The sequence below is a fragment of the Lagenorhynchus albirostris genome, chromosome 7, assembly GCF_949774975.1.
Source record: "Lagenorhynchus albirostris chromosome 7, mLagAlb1.1, whole genome shotgun sequence".
Taxonomy (NCBI): domain Eukaryota; kingdom Metazoa; phylum Chordata; class Mammalia; order Artiodactyla; family Delphinidae; genus Lagenorhynchus; species Lagenorhynchus albirostris.
Window position 1 is genome coordinate 56,881,845 of NC_083101.1, and position 20,884 is coordinate 56,902,728.

At 42.3% G+C, this 20,884-nt stretch overlaps 2 protein-coding genes across 10 annotated transcripts in view; one reads left to right on the forward strand and one right to left on the reverse strand.

The window, feature by feature from the left end:
* Nucleotides 1-12,160: 12,160 nt before the first annotated feature.
* LOC132523638 (atherin-like) lies at nucleotides 12,161-14,757 on the reverse strand. Of its 4 annotated transcripts, XM_060155071.1 has the most exons (4): nucleotides 14,379-14,757; nucleotides 13,996-14,205; nucleotides 12,655-12,722; nucleotides 12,161-12,337 (listed from the first exon to the last, which is right to left on the reverse strand). In XM_060155071.1, exons 1-4 carry the CDS (start codon nucleotides 14,445-14,447, stop codon nucleotides 12,292-12,294), a joined length of 393 nt encoding a protein of 130 aa, XP_060011054.1. In that variant the 5' UTR covers nucleotides 14,448-14,757; the 3' UTR covers nucleotides 12,161-12,291. The 4 variants fall into 4 exon arrangements, 2 of the variants coding, with proteins under 2 accessions (XP_060011054.1, XP_060011055.1); XR_009541601.1 differs by lacking the exons at nucleotides 13,996-14,205; nucleotides 14,379-14,757 and adding an exon at nucleotides 13,184-13,420; XR_009541600.1 differs by lacking the exons at nucleotides 12,655-12,722; nucleotides 13,996-14,205; nucleotides 14,379-14,757 and adding an exon at nucleotides 13,184-13,420.
* Nucleotides 13,867-20,884, forward strand: part of KDM4C (lysine demethylase 4C) — a 400,008-nt gene continuing 392,990 nt past the window's right edge. For 5 of the 6 annotated variants that reach the window (XR_009541598.1, XR_009541599.1, XM_060155067.1 and 2 more), the window contains exon 1: nucleotides 13,920-14,038. The gene's annotated coding sequence lies outside the window, so the exon portion shown is untranslated. Of the gene's footprint in view, nucleotides 14,039-20,884 lie in introns of all 6 variants that reach the window. The other variant, XM_060155068.1, reaches the window with a different exon arrangement.

Genomic DNA, 20,884 nt, shown 5'->3' on the forward strand with positions numbered 1-20,884 from the left:
CTCATAGGACATTGATAAATAAGCCTATGCCAGTATAACAGTGGAAATTATGTGTTCAAGTGGAATTTTCCTCTGCACATTAATGTTTGGGAGCAATTAAAGGAAAAAAAGCAAAACAAAACAAAAACTTACAATGCAGGAAGACCTTAGGAAAAAGATGAAAATACTACAGAAACCCCCTGTTTAGAGAAAAAAATGTCTGGGTTAGTGATTGCAAAAACCTGGCTACACTTTCCCACGTTAAACTATTTTGGGAAGCTGTGCGTGCAGATGAAAAAGTGTAAAGATATTTCTCTGGGTGTTAACTAAAATTTGATCAAGAATGCTATACCCCTTGGGCTTCTCTGGTGGCGCAGTGGTTGAGAGGCTGCCTGCCGATGCAGGGAACGTGGGTTCGTGCCCCGGTCTGGGAGGATCCCACATGCCGCGGAGCGTCTGGGCCTGTGAGCCATGGCCGCTGAGCCTGCGTGTCCGGAGCCTGTGCTCCGCAACGGGAGAGGCCACAACAGTGAGAGGCCCGCGTACCGAAAAAAAAAAAAAGAATGCTATACCCCAGATAAGATTTTAATTTTTTAAGAAATATTTACCTATTTATTTATTTTGGCTGCGCCGGGTCTTAGTTGCTGCAAGCAGGATCTAGTCCCCCGACCAGGGATCAAACCCGAGCCCCCTGCATTGGGAGCACAGAGTCTTACCCCCTGGACCACCAGGGAAGTCCCAAGATTTTAATTTTTGAGGAAATTAGTCTCTAAGGCCCTCAAGAACCTATCTTGTCTAAGAAGGAAGCAGAAGTCCCTAGCGCCTAACGTGGCCAGAGGTCCCCTAAGGGTGGCAGCCAAACACTCCGGAGGAATTTTAACTATGCCAGCAGTGGGACTGCTAGTGCTCTGGATAGGCTGCAAGTGGTCTACCCCATTCCTAATTAGCCCAAAAGTCCGCAACTGCACAGAAGTTGAGGTTTTTTAGGACCGCGTATCTGGAGTTACTGCAGAAACGCCTGTTCCACAGCAACGCAATATCCCGGTTTCTATTTTACTAAAACTAAGTCCCCTGCCAAAGCTGTCTCTCTTGTTCACGAAGGAGGCATGGGCACACAGACCTGGAGCCCTGTGCTCGGCGCCGGGGAAGGGGTGGAGGGCAGCAGCAGAGTCTTTGGGACCCTGGGAGGAGACTGCAGGGAGGAGGAGGTGCCAGGGGCGGGCTGGAAACTCCGGGCACTCAGCCAGGCAGGCGGGAACCAGCACGCGGAAGAGCTTTGCCTGCGGGGGCGGTGGGTGCGGGAGGGCAGAGAAGTGGAGGCTCAAGGCCCGCTCCTTCTCCTGCTTCCGGGTCAGCACCTCGCTGCCCCTTCGCCTTTGACCCCGCGGGTCTCCCCGACCCGGCAGCGGTGCAGCACAGCGGTGGCTTCAGTCGGCCGCCCACGCTGGGGACGACGCCCCGCGGCAGCAGTTCCGGACCCCTCTTCTGCGTCAAATGCCCCAAGGAAGGAGAGGGCGCCTCAAGGAGGGACTTGCCCAAGGAGCATGCCAAGAATTGACAGCTAAGGAAAATTTAGCCTAGGGTTCTCAAACTTATTGGTCGTAGGACCCCCTTAACACTCTTGAAAATTGTGTCTGTGGGTCTATCCATCGACATTTATTATATCAGGTTTTAAAACAAAGAATTTAAACAGTAATACAGGTGCCTTTCCATTAGCCTTCAGGGCAGTTTTGAAATCACTCCTAGTTGTAGCTGCAGAAAACCTCACTGTGAATGAGAGCAGAAAAGGCCAATACAGTCGAAGTATTATACTGAAAATGGTTTTAACCTTGCCAATTCCTGGAACAAACTTTGACAACCACTGCTCCAAAAAAACCTACAGCTTAGAAACAGGGCCTTTATTTCCTGGAACGATTTAGACAGGAGCCCTGGGGAACCTAGACCAGGGCCTCTGCTGCTGGAGTTAGCTAGACAGTGACCTGCAGAATTTACAGGGGTGCCCTGGGATGCTGTGCACGTTTCAAAAAGGAACAGAACATTCCAAGTAACTAAACACAACATGCTGAGAAGGATACACTTAGCTTGAAAGGAAAAAACCAGAAGCTCCTGACAAGGTACCGGAATGTCAATAGCCTCACAAGCTAAGAAATCACTTGGAAAGAACAGCCAACAAAATTGGAATGCATCTCTCTGATGAAGGGGCTAGATAAAATCAGGAAACATTTAAAAAGTAATCTAATTCCAGTGAAAAATATACTTGTTATGGTGTAAACTAAGAAGAAAATACAAAGAAATCTGTAGAAAAGTTTTAAGTTTGTAGAAAAATGACGAGTAAGAATTTAGTATACCTTTTAGAGAAGATAAGATAGTTTTGTTTTTTTAACATCTTCATTGGAGTATAATTGCTTTACAATGGTGTGTTAGTTTCTGCTTTATAACAAAGTGAATCAGTTATACATATACATATGTTCCCATATCTCTTCCCTCTTATGTCTCCCTCCCTCCCACCCTCCCTAACCCACCCCTCTAGGTGGTCACAAAGCACCGAGCCGATCTCCCTGTGCTATGTGGCTGCTTCCCACTAGCTATCTATTTTACATTTGGTAGTGTATATATGTCCATGCCACTCTCTCACTTTGTCACAGCTCACCCTTCCCCCTCCCCATATCCTCAAGTCCATTCTCTAGTAGGTCTGTGTCTTTATTCCCATCTTGCCCCTAGGTTCTTCATGACCTTTTTTTTTTCTTAGATTCCATATATATATGTTAGCATACGGTATTTGTCTTTCTCTTTCTGACTTACTTTACTCTGTATGACAGACTCTAGGTCCATCCACCTCACTACAAATAACTCAATTTCGTTTCTTTTTATGACTGAGTAATATTCCATTGTATATATGTGCCACATCTTCTTTATCCAGTCATCTGTTGATGGACACTTAGGTTGCTTCCATGTCCTGGCAAGATAGTTCTTAATGAAGCAAAACTACTTGAAGAGAAAGTTAAGTGTACTCTGTCATGTGACAAGAAGAGGAAGTTGAAATGAGCAAAACAGGAAAAACTAAAAGTACATCAAAGGTCTCCAAATGAGAGGAAAGGATCTCTCGATTATAAAACTGATGATGCTAAAGTTTTGAATAATTATCTTGCACAGGTCAGTTATGTGCAGGTCAATTCTGAAACTGAGGGCAAAAAAAAAAGAAAAAATAAAAAGAAATTGTATTTTCTGAATTAGACAATGGAGGCCCAGGGGATCAGCAAGTTGAGAAAGTTAAAGACAGAGAAGATAATACTATCAGTTATCTATTGTGGCATAATAAACAACCCCAAAACTTAGTAGCTTAAAGCAGCAATGATTTATTATTATCTTTAAATGATTCTCTGGGTGGGTTGACAGTTTATCTGCTGGTTTTACCTAGGCTCACTGGTACAGAAACATTCAGCTGAAAGACAGTTGGGCTGGAAGGTCAATGTGACCTCACTTAACATGTCTGACAGTTGGTGCTGTCCATTGCGAGCTTTGGTTCTTTCCCACGTGACCATTATTCTCTAGCAGGTGAGACTGGCTTCCTTACATGATGGTCTCAGGGCAGCATCATAAAAGGGTAAAAGCAGAATCTGCAATGTCTCTTAAGATCTGGCTTTGGAAGTCACAGAACATCACTTCTGCCACATTCTGTTGATCAAATCAAGTCACAAGATGAGTCCAGATTCGCAGAGTGGGGAAATAGATAACCTCTTGATGGAAGGAAGAGCAAAGTCACTGCATAGGAGCATGGGAGAAATTTGTGGTCATATTTGTGTTTTATTGTAACAGAATGAATATGACAAAGAAGACCCTAGCTATATTAACATTAGTTTCAGTAGAGAAACCATTTACAACTTTATCTGAGTGATGAGATGTCAATTATGCATGATTGGAAGAGCACTTAAGGAAGGTGGAGCAGGTTACTTGATCATTGTAGACAGTGCAAGGTCCCTTGAAAATATAAAGCTTCAAGCTGAAAATTGGACTCATTGATCAGACAAAATACCTTACTGGAAGAATTTGAGCAGAGAAGAAAGATTAGGAACAGTTAGGTACAGCAGAAGGGAAATATTAAAATTAGTGTATTTGGGCTTCCCTGGTGGTGCAGTGTTTGGGAGTCCGCCTGCTGATGTAGGAGACGCGGGTTCGTGCCCTGGTCTGGGAGAATCTCGCATGCCGCGGAGCGGCTGGGTCCGTGAGCCATGGCCGCTGGGCCTGTGCGTCAGGAGCCTGTGCTCCAAAAACGGGAGAGGCCACAACAGTGAGAGGCCCGCGTACCGCAAAAAAAAAAAAAAAAAAATTAGTGTATTCAACAAAATAGAGGGAAACTATAGAGTATGAAAATATCTTATAAGGCAACACGTTGTTCTGCAGAAGAAAGCCCATGGCTATTGGATCCTTGTTTGTGATACTAAAAGAGCTATTATTGCCAGAGAGATGAAGCAAGCCACATTTCTGAGACAGAAATTAATAGAGGAATGAGTTAAAAAAAAAAGTCGCTAATGCTCTGAAAACCAGGGATTGTTAAAGCAACATTTTGTGGTCTCTTTCCAACTAATACACAAATTTCATTTCCAAGAAACAGAGTCCTTTATTTTCTGTTATAATCAGAGACTATAGAAGTAGCAATACAATATCTGATGTCTCCTTCAGTGAAAGGATCTTTTAAGTTCATGCCTGAGGGTGGAGGGGTACAGTACTCCTCAGTGATGAGGGATCTTCTGTGAAATTACAGGTACTCTGTGATCATTAGTAGAAGAGATTTGCTTAGACTGGAACCCTGATGCAGTCGGTACTAATTAGTATCGCCCCAAATTCTTCCCCTTCCACCACAGTGGATGGCTTGGTTGACTCCGATACAAATCCCAACCCGTCTCAGGTTCACCCATCACAAGCTTACTACCAGCAGGGCCTCTGTTTTCTCCTGGTCAGTTTGGACCACTTCCCCACCACAGGGACTTCATGGGCCTGAAACTTTTCTTCTACCTTTTCTTTCTGGCTCCACCTGAGGCCTAAGAGAGGCATACCTGGCCTCTACCTGAAATATATGGCCTGTTCTATGATTATTAAATCTATAAACACTGGCCTCTACCTTTTATCTTTAGTAATATGTTTTTGCTAATTACCAATAATGCTGCTCTTAACATGTATTTTGATGGCATATATATATGCAGACTTAGGGGAGAAATTGCTGGGTCACAGGGTATGCATATGTTCAACTTTAGCAGGTAATGTCAGTTTTCCCAGTGGGAGTGAGCACTTAAAAGATATATAAACAAAAGTCCTTCGCTTCACTTGCTGAAGACCCCAAAGCATTTTTTATGGAAAATAAGTATTAACTTACAATGAAACATAGATAAAGTATGTATAAAAAAAAGAATTTGTTTTCATTTTGGCAGAGACAATAATTTCTCCACCAAATAGAACATTTTGTTTCTATAATTCATACCAGAGTACTATTTCCTAGCATATTTCAATAAAGCTTGAATGAGTGAATTAATTAATAGGTCTTCTCCATAGACTGGTTTAAATCAGATACACTTTAATACACTGGAAATTATATGGTATTTAATGGTAAGATATGTTGTAAGATAGACTTATTACTCCAGATAATTTTTTCTTGGGTTTACAATGTAAACCAATACACCTTGTTCCATTAAACCTCTGGCTTACAGACTAAAGAAGTTGGTTAACACACACATGATATTGTCATATGCTGTCGTAAATGGACCTGCTACTTTCCTTACTAACCAGAAGTGATTTCAGCAAACTAAGGAGAGAAAATATTTTAAAAATCATCCCCCTTTTTATTAAAAAAATAATAATAACAAGGCATACCTTGTTTTTGTTTTTTATACATTTATTTATTTTATTTATTTATTTTTGGCTGTGTTGGGTCTTCGTTGCTGCACGCGGGCTTTCTCTAGTTGTGGTGAGGGGGGCCTACTCTTTGTTGCGGTGCCCAGGCTTCTCATTGCGGTGGCTTCTCTTGTTGCAGAGCATGAACTCTAGGCATGTGGGCTCAGTAGTTGTGGCTCACGGGCTTAGTTGCTCCGCAGCATGTGGGATCTTCCCGGACCAGGGCTCAAACCCATGTCCCCTGCATTGGCAGGCAGATTCTTAACCACTGCACCACCAGGGAAGCCCCATACCTTGCTTTATTTTACTTCGCTTTATTGTGCTTTGCAGATAATGTGGTTTTTACAAATTGAAGTTTTGTGGCAACCCTGCATTGAGCAAGTCTATGGTCACCATTTTTCCAATAAAATTTGCTCACTTCCTGTTTCTATGTTGCATTTTGGTAATTCTCACAATATGTTGTGAGAATTCTCACAAAATTTTCGTTATTTTATTTGTTTTGATGATCTGTGATCAGTGATCATTGATGTTACTGTTATAATTGTTTTGGGGCACCACAAACCACACCCACATAGGATGGCAAACAATTGATAAATGTTGTGTGTGTTCTGACTGCTTCACTGTTCCCCCTCTCTCTCCCTTGTTTTGGGCCTCTCTATACCCTGAGACACAGCAGTGTTCAAATTAGACCAAGTCATAACCCTACAATGGCCTATAAGCGTTCAAGTGAAAGGAAGGGCTGCACATCTCTCACTTTAAATCAAAAGCTAGAAATGATTAAGCTTAGTGAGGGAGGCATGTCCGAAAGCCAAGATAGGCCCAAAGCTAGGCCTCAAGCAAAGTACTTAGCCAAGTTGTGAATGCAAAGGAAAAGTTCTCGAAGGATATTAAAAGTTCTACTCAAGTGAACACACAAATGATAAGAAAATGAAGCAGCCTTTTTGCTGATATGGAGAAAGTCTGAGTGATCTAGATAGAAGTTCAAACCAGCCACAACATTCCCTTAAACTAAAGCCTAATCTGGAGCAAGGCCCTAACTCTCTTCAATTCTATGAAGGCTGAGAGAGGTGATAAAGTTACAGAAGAAAAATTTGAAGCTAGCAGAGGTTGGTTCATGATGTTTAAGGAAAGAAGTCATCTCCATAACATAAAAGTGCAAGGTGAAGCAGCAAGGGCTGATGTAGAAGTTGCAGCAAGTTATCCAAATCTAGCTAAGACGAAGGTGGCTACATTAAACAACAGATTTTCAAGGTAGATGAAACAGCCTTATATTGGAAGAAGATGCCATCTAGGACTTTTATAGCTAAAGAGGAGAAGTCAATGGCTGGCTTCAAAGCTTCAAAGGGCAGAATGACTGTCTTATTAGGGGCTAATGTGGCTGATGACTTGAAGTTGAAGCCAATGCTCATTTACCATTCGGAAAAGTCCTAGGGCCTTTAAGAATCATGCAGAATCTACTCTGCCTGTGCTCAATAAATGGAACAACAAAGCCTGATTGGCAGCCCATCTGTTTACAAGATGGTTAACTAAATATTTTAAGCCCACTGTGGAGACCTACTGCTCAGAAAAACAGATTCCTTTCAAAATATTACTGCTCATTGACTGCTCAATGTACTTGGTCACCCAAGAGCTCTGATCCAGGTGTACAACAAGATTAGTGTTGTTTTTATGCTTGCTGACACAACACCCATCCTGCAGCCTATGGATGAAGGAGTCATTTTGACTTTCAAGTCTTATTTAAGAAATACATTTCATAAGGCTATAGTGGCCATTGTTATCCTCTGATGGATCTGGACAAAGTCAACGGAAAATCTTCTGGAAAAGATTGAGCATTCTAGATGCCATTAAGAACATTTAAGGTTCATGGGAAGAGGTCAAAATATCAACATTAAAGGAATTTGGGGGACTTCCCTGGTGGCACAGTGGTTGGGAGTCTGCCTGCCGCTGCAGGGGACACGGGTTCGAGCCCGGGTCCGGGAGGATGCCTCATGCCGTGGAGCAGCTGGCCTGTGCACCACTGCTGCTGAGCCTGCGTGCTGTGGCTGCTGGGGCCCGCGTGCCTGGAGCCCGTGCTCCGCAACAAAAAAAGAGGCCACCGCCATGGGAGGTTTGCACCCTGCAGCGAGGAGTGGCCCCCACTCGCTACAACTAGAGAGGGCCTGCGTGCAGCAGCGAGGCCCTCTCTATTATTTATTATTTATTATTTATTATTTATTTATTTATTTTTGGCTGCAAAAATATCTATTATTTTTGCAGCCAAAAATAAATAAATAGAATAAATAAAGGAATTTGGAAGAATTGGATTCCAACCCTCATGGATGACTTTGAGGGGAGTGGAGGAAGGAGCTGCAGATGTGATGGAAATAGCAAGAGAACTAGAATTAGAAGTGGAGCCTGAAGACGTGGCTGTATTGTTGTAACCTCACGGTGAAACTTGAATGAATAAGGAGTCACTTCTTATGAATGAGCAAAGAAAGTGGTTTCTTGAGATGGAATCAACTCCTGGTGAAGATGCTGTGGAGATCGTTAAAATGACAACAAAGGATTTAGATTAGTACATAAACTTTGTTGATAAAGCAGTAGTAGCATTTGTGAAGATTGACTTTAATTTTGAAAAGTTCTACTCTGAGCGAAATGCTATCAAAGAGCTTTGCATGCTACAGAGAAATTATTTGTGAAAGGAAGAGTCATTTGATGTGGCAAAATTTATTGCTGTCTTATTTAAAGGAATGGCCACTGCCACCCTAAGCTTTAGCAACCACCACCCTGATCAGTCAGCAGCCGTCAACACCGAGGCAAGACCTTCCACCAGTAAAAAGTTTACAACCTTCTGAAGGCTCAGATGATGGTTAGCGTTTTTTTGCCAATAAAGTATTTTTAAATTAAGGTCTGTACATTTTTAAGACATAATGATATTGCACATTTAATAGACTACAGTATAGTGTGAACATAACTTTTATGTACACTACGGAACCAAAAAATTCATATGGCTCACTTTATTGCAGTGGTCTGGAACAGTCCCCACATTATCTCCAAGGTATGCCTGTATATTCTTTGCCTGCAACTAAAAAGGATTTGAAATATCAGTATGTATATAATATGGCTGAGAAAGCTAAAAAATTACTTATGCTAACAAAATTATTGTATTTCATTGTGAGTTACTGACAACCCTGATAAAGAAACTATCCAAGTTAGGGAAACAGTAGAGAGAAAACTCTTTCAGTTACTGAAATTCTTAAGGGTCAAGAGGAGCAAAGGAAAAAGGCACTCAGTTTCCTTTTCACTTGTTTTTGCCTTCAAGTTTTCCCCTTTCTAATCAACAAAAAATTTTGTTCAAAAGGAAAGGGAAGGTTCAGAAGTTTTACCCTTTATTTATCAAGTTAAATCAACCTGGGTGGTCCATTTGTCAAAAGGTGGGTAAGAAAGTTGCTATAAAAAATATACAAATATTAACATACTAAATATTTGAAAACCTTTTAAATTTAAATGTCACTTATATAAAAGTGCACAAATCATAAGTGTACAGCTTGATGAATTATCACAATTATTATCATCCAGGTTAAAAAATAGAACATAAGCCACACCCCAGAGGTTCCTTTCCCCTCCCCTCCCAATTGCTCCACCCCTTTCTTCTCCTCAAAGGCAACCATTATTTTGACTTTTTTTTAAAATACATTTTTAAAATTTATTTATTTATTTTTGGCTGTGTTGGGTCTTTGTGGCTGCACGCGGCGAGCAGTGTGGCAAGCGGGGTCTACTCTTCCTTGCAGTGCACGGTCTTCTCATTGCGGTGGCTTCAGTAGTTGCGGCACGTGGGCTCAGGAGTTGTGGCGCACGGGCTTAGTTGCTCCGTGGCATGTGGGATCTTCCCAGACCAGGGCTCGAACCCATGTCCCCTGTATTGGCAGGCGGATTCTCAACCACTGTGCCACCAGGGAAGTCCCCATTATTTTGACTTTTAACACCATAGAATAGTTCTATCTATTTTTAAATGTTAAATAAATGGAATAACACAGCATGTATTCTTTTGGGTCTGTCTTCTTTCACTTACCATTGTTTTTGTGAGATTGTCATTCTGTTCTGGGTAGCAGTAATTCATTTATTTTTATTGCTGTATAGTTTTCCATTGTAGAAATTTATTGACATTTATATCTCCACTTAACTGCTGATAGATACCTGGGTTGTTTCCAGTTTGGGGCCTCACAAGTAATGCTATAAACCTTTTTGTGTATGTGCTTGATGCATATGTATTTCTATTTGTGTTTCTGTTTCTCCACATTGTCACCAATGTTTGTCAGTTTTTATTTTTAGCCATTTTTGTGGATGTATGTTGGTATCTCATTGTGGCTTTATTGTGTGTTCCATGAGAGCAAGGCCACATCTGTCCTGTTCATAGTTGTATCATTATCCAAAACCTGTTCATAAAACATAGTACAAATAATAACAGTAATACATAATAAAAAGGATTGATTTAAACAACTATAAATACTGAGTTTGCAACTTCAACTTAGGTATGTAGTTTTTATTTGCTAAAATGAATGGTTTTTATTGTTACGATTTTTTTTTTTTTTTTTTTTTTTTTTTTGTGGTACGTGGGCCTCTCACTGTTGTGGCCTCTCCCGTTGTGGAGCACAGGCTCCGGATGCGCAGGCTCAGCGGCCATGGCTCACGGGCCCAGCCGCTCCGTGGCATGTGGGATCTTCCCAGACCAGGGCACGAACCTGTGTCCTCTGCATCGGCAGGCAGACGCTCAACCACTGCGCCACCAAGGAAGCCCTATTGTTATGATTTGATGTCATAAATAAGTCCCAATGTTTTCCTTGATGTGAAAGAAAACATAAACTACCTCACTTGTTCCCCCAGCACCCCACCCTTCCAAACACACATGTACAAGTTTAGGACAATGGCCCAGGGAGAACTAGAAGCCCTAGGGAAAGAAATGACATATCTCCCCAAAGCTTTAATTTTATTCAAATATTTTGATGGGGAAATTAAATATTTTAACTGGTAATTTTAGGTGTTTTTATTATATTAAACACAGACATAATGGTATCCAAACTGACTGAATATTTAGCTTATACAGAGAGTTGACTCACTTCAATGTCTAGCCCACATCCTTGGTCACCATATTCTTCTTGGCCATTGTGACTCCCTTAGTGGAAAAAGACTGGAAAGCTTTGATAATGATGGGGAATTAGTGAAGTGTTTCAGTTGTGTGGAATCATGATCCAATTTTTATTTTAGGAGGGTAATTCTGACTTGCAGTACAGAAGATGAGTTGGAGGGGTAGGGGGTGAGTGGAGAATGCATTGGAGGTAGGGAGATCATTAGGAGACTTTTGTAATAATCCAGGTAAGAGATAAATTGATCTGAACTTCAGAACACAGGACACAGAGAACAGGTACCAAGATTTCTAATTTTATTAGGTACTCACTATCATATTAACTATGACACTTTAAAAAAATCATCTAAACATCTCGTTATTGGTTGGTTTGTATTATACCTGTAGAAGTAACATACATATGTGATAATGATAAATGGAAACATTAATGAGTATTACTATTATTTATTTATATTTGCAAAAGTCTAATGGACTTCAATATATTCAAAATTAGACTATATTATTTAGTAGTGTATCAATTTATCAATTCGCTGCGTTATACATCTTAAGAAATTTATAAGTATTGTCTCTGAGGTGAACCGTAGTTCACATAACATAAGCTTCAAGGAAAATCTATGTATCCATTATACAGCCTCCATCTTATTACAACTGGCATTTTTAATTGGACGTAAATAATTTACTACATGGCTAAAATGTTAATTTTCATTGTAATTTACAACAGAGATATTTCAATACATTAGGGACACAACATTTTCTGTGAAATGAATCCAGTTGATCTTCTAATAGGCTCACTTCAATTTCCAAAACTGTGCTTAATAGATTCACACAGTGCTTTACAGCTTTTGAAGTGTTTTGACATTGTACAGTATCTTCTTTAATGTTCAAAAATGCTCAAAGTCAGCAAAACTGATATGTCACCCTCATTTTTCAGATTAAAAAAACTGAGACTCGATTTACTGTGTTCGACAAACATTATTTGTGCAATATTATGTGTCTACAAACTGTGAGTGGACTGGAATTCAGGTTTCCAGACTTTTAGCTTTGGTCTACTAGGTTCCTCGTCTAATACAGCATATGGCTTCCAAGGACCCTGGTGTTCAGTAGTTGACATATTTCCTTTTTTTTTTTCTTTTTTTGCGGTATGCGGGCCTCTCACTGTTGTGGCCTCCTCTCCCATTGCGGAGCACAGGCTCCGGACGCGCAGGCTCAGCGGCCATGGCTCACGGGCCCAGCCGCTCCGCGGCATGTGGGATCTTCCCGGACTGGGGCACGAACCCGTGTCCCCTGCATCGGCAGGCGGATTCTCAGTAGTTGACATATTTCTTAATCTCAATACTTCGGTTTTCATATCTGTAACAAGGAGGTAATAATCATACCTATTCATTGAATGATTATAAGGATTAATTTCGTTAATATATGTGAGGCTCTTAAAACAGTGTCAAGTTCACAGTAAGCCCTAAATGAATGTTGTTATACGTTTATTGTTTTAGCATATCCGATTGACTTGTAAGGAGGGTTGGGATCCTCATAGTATACACATTTGGAAAAGTCCCAGTTGAGTTTACATATTAGGTAAGTTCAATCGTGTACCTATGTGGGTAATAATTCTAATTTAATGACTTATGAAGTGTGGTGACCCAATAATTCCATTAGCTTTACTTAATCACCCATATTTCATCTGTCCTCGCAATGCTCCTTCCAGGGAGAAAAGACTCCCAGGGTGCGGTAAGTGGACCTGTTTAGATATTTAAAAAAACAGAAATCAGTGGATTGTAGTAGAAAACTCAGCATATGAGACAGCCCGAGTGTGCTCAGAAGTGTAAGGTTCTGCCCAATCTTTCTTCGCTGAGAAGACGTTAGGGGAAACGTCACAAAGGACCCAGCTGGGAACTCTAAAGGAAGTTAAAAAAATTGTTCAGCTTTGCAAAACACCTGGTGCTCAGCCATCTGTCTTTGGTAGTACAAAGACCTTAGTTAAGTAAGGTCTGTGTGGTTCTTTCTGACACCTTGGAAGACAGAGGTACAGCGCAGAAATAACAAGTTGTAGCAAGCTAATTTAAGTACGTTCTGAGGGGTCCGGAGGTACCTGCACTTCCTGTTACTACAATTCAGGCCATAGTGCTGTCACCTCAAGTTTTTGAGAGACCCCCCCCGTCCGAATTTCTATTGGGGTCGCCTCGGGACTCAAGAGCACACCTGCGCGGGGCGGAACTTGTTCCGCGTAGGTGACTGCAGTACAGGGGAGTTTCGCTCCCCTCGGCTAACAACACAGCTTCTCGCTTGAGTTACTTGTTAAAGGGTTGGCAGGCACACACCCTTCGCTCACTCGGGATCTCCCATTTCGGTCTGGAGGCTCAGGAGCCCCGGCCGTATGACGCTGTCATTGCTGCCCAGCAGCAAGCAGCGACATCCTAGCCAGGCTCGGCTGGGCATTCCGAGGCCGCACCCAGGGCAACGCCACTCTGACGTTCGCGTTCCGGAGGCCGCCATAGGCCCGCGTCGGAACCCAGGGCGACGTGTGGCGCGTGGACTCCATCAGGTCCAGCCCTGAGGGAACCCGGTAGGCGCTTCCAGGCAAGGTTCTGTGCACCTGTTCCTTCCTTCTGCTCAAGTGTCATCCCGTTCTGGGCAAAAGGGGACATGTCCGTCTCCAGAAAACACGAAGCGCGGCGGGAGCCTAAGCTAAGAACAGTGCGGAAGATTAAGCCCAAAGCAAGAAGGTGCCTGGCACCTTTAAGCTGTTTGGAAGTTCACGTGACCCACTAAGTGCCGGGCCCCGCGGTCACGTGACGGCGCGCGCGCCCTCGCGCAGGGAGAGCCGGCTGGCGCTGTGCGCGCGCCTTTGCCGCTGTCTCCCTGCCCCTCGACGGGAGGGTGAGGAGCGGCGGAGTCATCGGGCGACTGGGTCCGGGTGCGCGTGCGCAGCGAACAGCTGTCACCCAGTGCGGAACAAGTCTCCCAAATTTCCCGAATCTCCCTGGGCCGGAGGCCACCGTTTGCCTTCTCACCTTCCTCTTCTGGGTCGTGTCCTCTCCCCCGCTCGCGCGCCAGGTAACCGCTTTTCCGGAGTCCGGGGGATGGGGACGGTTGGGGGAGGGGCCCGGGCGGTCTTCCTGGCACTGCCCCGCTCTGCGCGGGGCAGCAGGGGGTGCCGGCGTCCGGCGGAGCGGAGACGCCGGGCCAGAGACGCTAGGTCCGCGGCCGCCGCGACTGTCACGCTGGCGAGAGAGCGGCCGGCCATGGTCTTGGGGTGGGAGGCGGGAGCCAGTGACAGCCCGCTCCGGCCCTCCGGGGGTTCGGTCCCCAGGCTCGCCGTTCTCCCGGGGGCCGGAGTCAGGGTCGCACTCCTTGGAAGGGGCGCGCGGGTGGTCCGGGGATGCCTACTCCTTACCTTTCCCCTCCCAGCCCGGTCTGCGGTGGACTCCGCGGAGGCCGGGCCTGGTGCGCCCCTCGGGGCCATCTCTTCCCTGGGACTCTCAAGACCCGCAGGGTGAGGGTGAGGGCTCCTCTCCAGACTACCCCACCGTAGGTAGCCAGCTCCTCTCTCGGGTCCGTCCTTAGCCCCTGTGGCTATCCTATTAGTTTTTCCGGCGTGGGGCCATTTCTTCCTGCAGTGCCTCTAGCCACGATGCGGTGTAGACAGTGGGTGCTTAATAAATATGAGTTGGATCGGGTCGCGTGGAATGCCAGGCATAGGACGTGGCGGGGGGTGGGAATGTGAAGAAAGGAGCCAGGCAGGCTGGGGCTCCGGGCTCGAGCTTGGGGTTTTCCTCGGGGCTCAGCCAATGAAACCAGCAGGGCTCGATTCGGATGCTTTCCGGGTGAACTCGGAGCCAGTCTCCCCTTGAGCTGCAACCACGCACGTCTGCACGGTCTGGTTTTGGTTGTGGGCGAATGCCAGGGAGCGTTTTTGTGTGGTTCCTCCCCCTGGAGAAGAGAGGGCAAACTTTTTTTTTTAGCAGTTGGTAAATTACCCTGAAGGGTGATTTATCAAGCGCTGCTTCGGAAGTGTAGGTTAAAAGTTGCAGCCGGTCCACTCTTACCCTTGTGGAAGTTTTTTGGTAGGCTCGGTTCACCTACGTTCGGACCAAACTTTGCCCTATTTCACCCACTTGAATTTGCAGTATTTTTTATTTTTAATCTCGGGAAACTCAGCGTCACTGTTCCTATGGCAACGGTTACTAATATTCTAATTTCGAAGTGTCGTGTTTGAAAATTAGTGGCTTTAAATATTAAAGGTCCATTTTTACTTTGTAGCACTCAGTTCTTTATGATCATTAGTCTAGTTCTCCTACCTTGCGGGTCCCCTCCCAACTCCCAGGCTTTGTTTTGGAATGTGTCACACGGTTCGGGTCTTTTAGGCCCTCTTTCTTCCAATTTAAGGTATTATGAAAAGTTTGCACATAATCTTTACAGCACCCTACGAACTTGGCAATACAATTTAAATCGGAGACTTGTTTCATTTTATTAACAGACTGTAATCTGTTGTTTTTGTAAAGTTAAAAACATATTTTAAACATTGCATGTGCACAAATGCTTAAAAGAAGAATCTGTTAACATTGAGTAAGAATGCAGATTTTAAGAGGCTGAACAGGTACTTAATTTTAAAAAAGCTTCCTAGACTTAAATTTCAATTTAAGGATGAAAATCTGGTATATTGAGTTCTCTTCTAGACATCGTAATCATACAGGGCTAGGTTAGGTGCCGCTGGGGTACAGTCTGAATTCTTTGCTGTTCGCATCGTTTTCTAATTGCCTGTTGATTGCCTTTTCTCCTCTGCTAGAATGTTAGAGCTCTGACAGTTTTTTTTTTTTGTGTGTGTGTGTGTCTTCTTTGTTCTATTTCCAGCAGTTTACCATAGTGCCCCAGTGCTCAAAATACCCTCTTTCTTAATAACAGTTTTATTGAGATATAATTCACATACCATAAAATCCACCTATTTAAAGTGGATTTTTTTTCATGGTATTTAGTATATGTATAGAATTGTGCAACCATCAGCACAATCAATTTTAGCACATTTTTATCACCTCAAAAAGAAATACTTTCCCATTAGCAGTTACTGTCCATTTCTTCCAAATCCAGTCTTCACCCCAGCCCCAGGCAAGGACTAATCTGCTTTCTGTCTCAGTAGACTTGCCTGTTCTGGACTTTCCATATAAATGTACTTATATAATACTTGGTCTTTTGTGGCTAGAGTTTTTTCACTTAGCATAATATTTTCAGAGTTCATCCATGTTATATATAGCATATTTCAGTACTTTATTCATTTTTATGGCTGAATAATATTCCACTGTATGGATATATCACATTTTATGTGTTTGTTGGTTGATGGGCGTGTGGGTTGTTTGTACATTTTGGCTGTCATGAGTGATGCTGCTATGAACATTCATGAACTAGTTTTTGTATGCTTTTTTTTTTAACTCTTGGGTATACACCTAGTAGTGGAATTTCTGGATTAAACATTTTCTCTTGAATGAGTGAATGAGCAGGTAGGGATAATAGTATTGATAGGCCCCTTTGAGAGGCCTATTGACTCTTTCCTGCTTCACTACGAAGACCACTTCTTAGAGGCAGAATTCTCTGTGTGTGGCTTTGTCCTGAGTATAGTGTTGTGTTTTTCTTGTCTGGATGTCATTAAGATCGTCCCTTTCTGTTAGCCCAGTCTTTTTTCATACGTAATACTCATAATGATTATTCCCTTGATATTGATTTATTTGCTGTATGTTTATTAGAGATATGATGATAAAACAGGTACATTCCATGCTGTCATTAAACTCAGTGTCTAATGCAGGTCTTTCAGTCTTTTAAAATTTATATTTTCTTTTTTGTACTATGAATAGTTAATGCTTCTCTCCCTACCTTCATTTCTAATATGAATTTCTTGGGAGTTGTACCATAGTTAAAATCACTACATTTTCTTTATCCTTATCAATCTAGAAGGCTTTATGGAGCCTAAAATATAAATTTAAAATATTGAATTATTATCTTTTTCTCCCTGCAGCTTCACCCCCCTCTCGCCTCCCCAAAGATTCCCCTGTGCCCCTACTCTTTACACCCTTTGGGAGAAGATGCTGATCATCTAAGTCCACACTTGTAGGGCCTAATCCTTTTCCCACCTAAGCAATTGGGACATTCCCTTTGAGGAGTCTATCTACCTTGTTTCTCTTTCAGTGGCCTCACCTCATTCTTTCCCTGAGTCCTCTCAACAAGGCTTTGCCCAGCCAGTCTCCTCCCTCTCCCCAGTTGCCTGGCTTGGTGGGGTTCGGTACCCAGCACACATTCTTGTTCTCTCTGCCTAGCAGCCTGTGCTTCTTTGTCTGGTTAATTCCATCTCATCCTTCAGATAGCTCAGCTCAGTTGTCACTTTAGGTTAGTCTTTCCTCAGTCCTATATACTTGCCATAGCAGTGTTCTGTAATCTCATTTATAGACTTAAGTCTAGCTGTGTATCACTCTTTACTTTCCATCCCTATGTATGCACAGAAAAAGCTCCACATGAAATACTGAAAGTGGTTACTTCTGGGCAATGGGAATATGGTTAATTTGTCTCCTTCGTGTTTATGTGCATCTTTGGATTTTTCTCCTATGTATCAGTGTGACCTTTGTGAGCAGGAGAAAAAACCAGTTAAAATCCATGTTTGTTAGAAAATCTGACAACAGGAGACTTTAGAGGAAAAAATATCATTAGTAATTGCCATTTTTAACCTTTTTTGTTTTGTTTTAATAACCTAGATGAGATTTTACTATAGCTTTTCAACATCAAGCTTTTATTACATTTCTGTTCTTTCTCATATGTAGGGACTACTAGGGATCAGTGAGGTTGCCTGGGGTGGTCTTCCTTAGAAGCTTGAAATTAAGCCGATTCTTAGGGACCAGAACATAGCATCTATTTGGGTATGAGAACTGAGTTTGTGCTAAATAACTCATTTCCCTTTTTTCTCTGAGAAATGTCCTTATTTATACATTTGTATGTTTCATAGTACAGTTTTTCCTTGCAGAATTGCTTGTTATTTGCGCCATTTGTTTTATTTTTGCTGTGGTTTATTCTGCCTAGTAGTGGGTACTTGTCTTCAATAGATAACACTTCCTATGTGCCATGCGCTGTGTTAGATGTGGAGCATATTGTGAACACAATAGACAAGTGATTCCTTACTATTTCATAAAAGAGGATTGTTCTGAATGTGACTGTTTAGTTACACCGTTGCTCTTGCTCTGTATTTTCAGATACACAGTGGCATCAGCTGCTGTGGTATTTATGAATTGCTGTTCCATAGCGACTAAAATTTTTTTTAATTTAATTTTTATTTTATATTGGAGTATAGTTGATTTACAATGTTGTATTAGTTTCAGGTGTACAGCAAAGTGACTGAGTTATACATATACCTATTTTTTTTTCAGATTTTTTCCCCATAGAGTTTATTACAGAGTATTCAGTACAGTTCTCTGTGCTCTACAGGAGGTCCTTGTTGATTCTCTATTTGATATATATAGTTGTGTGTGCATGTTAATCCCAACCTCTGATTTATCCTAATTTATCCCCCCCCCCACTTTTCCCCTTTGGTAATCATAAGTTTGTTTTTCTAAGGCTGTGAGTCTGTTTCTGTGAGACTTTAAAATTTATTCTAGATTCTTCTGGGTTTGTATTGTACATTACTGTGGGTAAATATTTAAGGAGCAGAATAATGTATCATCAAAACCGTTTTGGTGATGACTTCTTTGTTTTATATTTCCATCCAGTTTTAGTTATTAATTTGGCATCTCTACCTGTTAACTATAACAGGCCAAACTGTGATCTTTCCTCTCCACTCTGCTCCTCTGAGTTTTTCTTGTACCTCACTCCATTTCTTTGTTAACGTGGGAAACCTGAGGGTTATCCCAGACACCTCATGGCTCTTCAGCCCTCGCATTTGTACCATCACCAAACCTGTCACTTCTGCTTCCTAAATATGAATCAGATCAGTCTTCTAGTCTCCACCTGGTACCACCTCTGTATCCACTCTACCCCCCTTGATATCTCTTCTCTACTCAGTGATCTTTTAAAATGCAAATTGGATCATTCTAATGGCCCTCGGGACATTTAAAAGTCCTGCATTATCTCTTCCTATCCCAAGCTCCCCCACTAAGCCTTATTTATCAATAGATGGTTCTACCTTTCCGCCCAGTGGCTTTTCTTTTTTTTTAATTAAATAAATTTATTTATTTATTTATGGCTGCGTTGGGTCTTTGTTGCTGCATGGGCTTTCTTTAGTTGCAGCGAGCAGGGGCTGCTCTTCACTGTGGTGCGCGGGCTTCTCATTAAGGTGGCTTCCCTTGTTGCGGAGCACCGGCTCTAGGTGCGCACACAGGCTCAGTAGTTGTGGCGCATGGGCTTAGTTGCTACGCGGCATGTGGGATCTTCCCGGACCAGGGCTCGAACCCATGTCCCCTGCATTGACAGGCAGATTCTTAACCACTACGCCACCGGGGAAGCTGCCCAGTGGCTTTTCATTTCCCCAAACCTTACAGACCCTTGCTGAAAGTGCCATTTTCTGCCAGGCAGATTTTCCTTCCCACTCCCTTCCTTTCCAAGTACATCTTTCTGGTCTCTGCTTGAATGCAGTTTCTCAGACAATCCTGACCTGTCACCCCTACCTTTTCCCCAATCTAAATCAGCTTCCCTAATGATAACTGATCCTAATTTACTAAATTTTTCCTTCCATAACACTTAGCAGTTTATAATCTTATATTTATGTGATTATGTGATAGTTTGTTTCTAAACTGAAAGAATTCTACAACGGCAGGGATCAACTATTATTCACTTACATCACAGCAGCACACTGCTGTCTCACCAGCACTATAGTATAGGTGCTCAGTAAACCTTTGTTATACAAATTAATGACATTTACATATATGAAAAAATTAAGGAAATTAAAAAATTAAAATCAGGCACACAGTAGGAAGTACCTTTTACCCATCTGGACCACACACACACACACACACACACACACACACACACACACACTATAAAACTGAAACAAAAATTTCACAAAACAATAGTTTGCCACCTGTTCTGTACTCTGATATTGTCTGATATATACTCTGATACTGTATAACATATTATAAAAATATTGATATAACCCACTAAATCACGTAGGACTGCTGACGGCAGTTTGAATAGCAGAGGTCTAAGGCAATCCATTAGCCCCTTCCCCCCTTTCGAAACACAATTACTATTTTCTTAGTCTTATCTGATGGGAAGTATAAGTATAGCTTTAAATACCACCTTCCAACCCCCCCCCTCACACGTTTAAAGAATTAGCTGTTGCCAAAAGCTAGTTATTCTTAGAAGTTCTGGCCTAATCTCAAAGGAGGGTTGCTTAAGGTCAGGTTGAGAAAAATCTAAACCTGACTCGTTTTAGGTCTTCTCTTCCAGGTTTCTCTGGGGCCACTAATAGCACTCTTCCACCCTGCTTCCTTGAGCTCATTACAGGTGTGTTTTAAGGCTGGCTGCTCATCAATTTTATTTTCTCAATTTATTACAAACCAAACAATTCCAGAAATGAAAACAAGGGGATCAAGGCAAACCAGTAAGTATTTGTGAAGGTATGAATTAAGGAGCCTGGCCGGGCATGAGTGTCACGTTCAGCGTATCACTAGAGCTTATCCTTAGGGCTGTGGTTCTCATTTGTTCACTTACCAGAACTCCTGTGAGGAAAAAGCTTGGTGCTGTTTAGCCCCACCATGAAATATTGATCTCTTATATATTTTGCTAACTAAATTATTAGAAATAACCTAAATGTCTAGCACAGGGTCTATTTTAAGTGAACTCTATGCTCTGCTATTACTAACTTGGAAGAATATTTAAAAACATTAGGTAATTCCAAACCTTCTTTGTTTAATTGAAAAAAAGCAATAAACA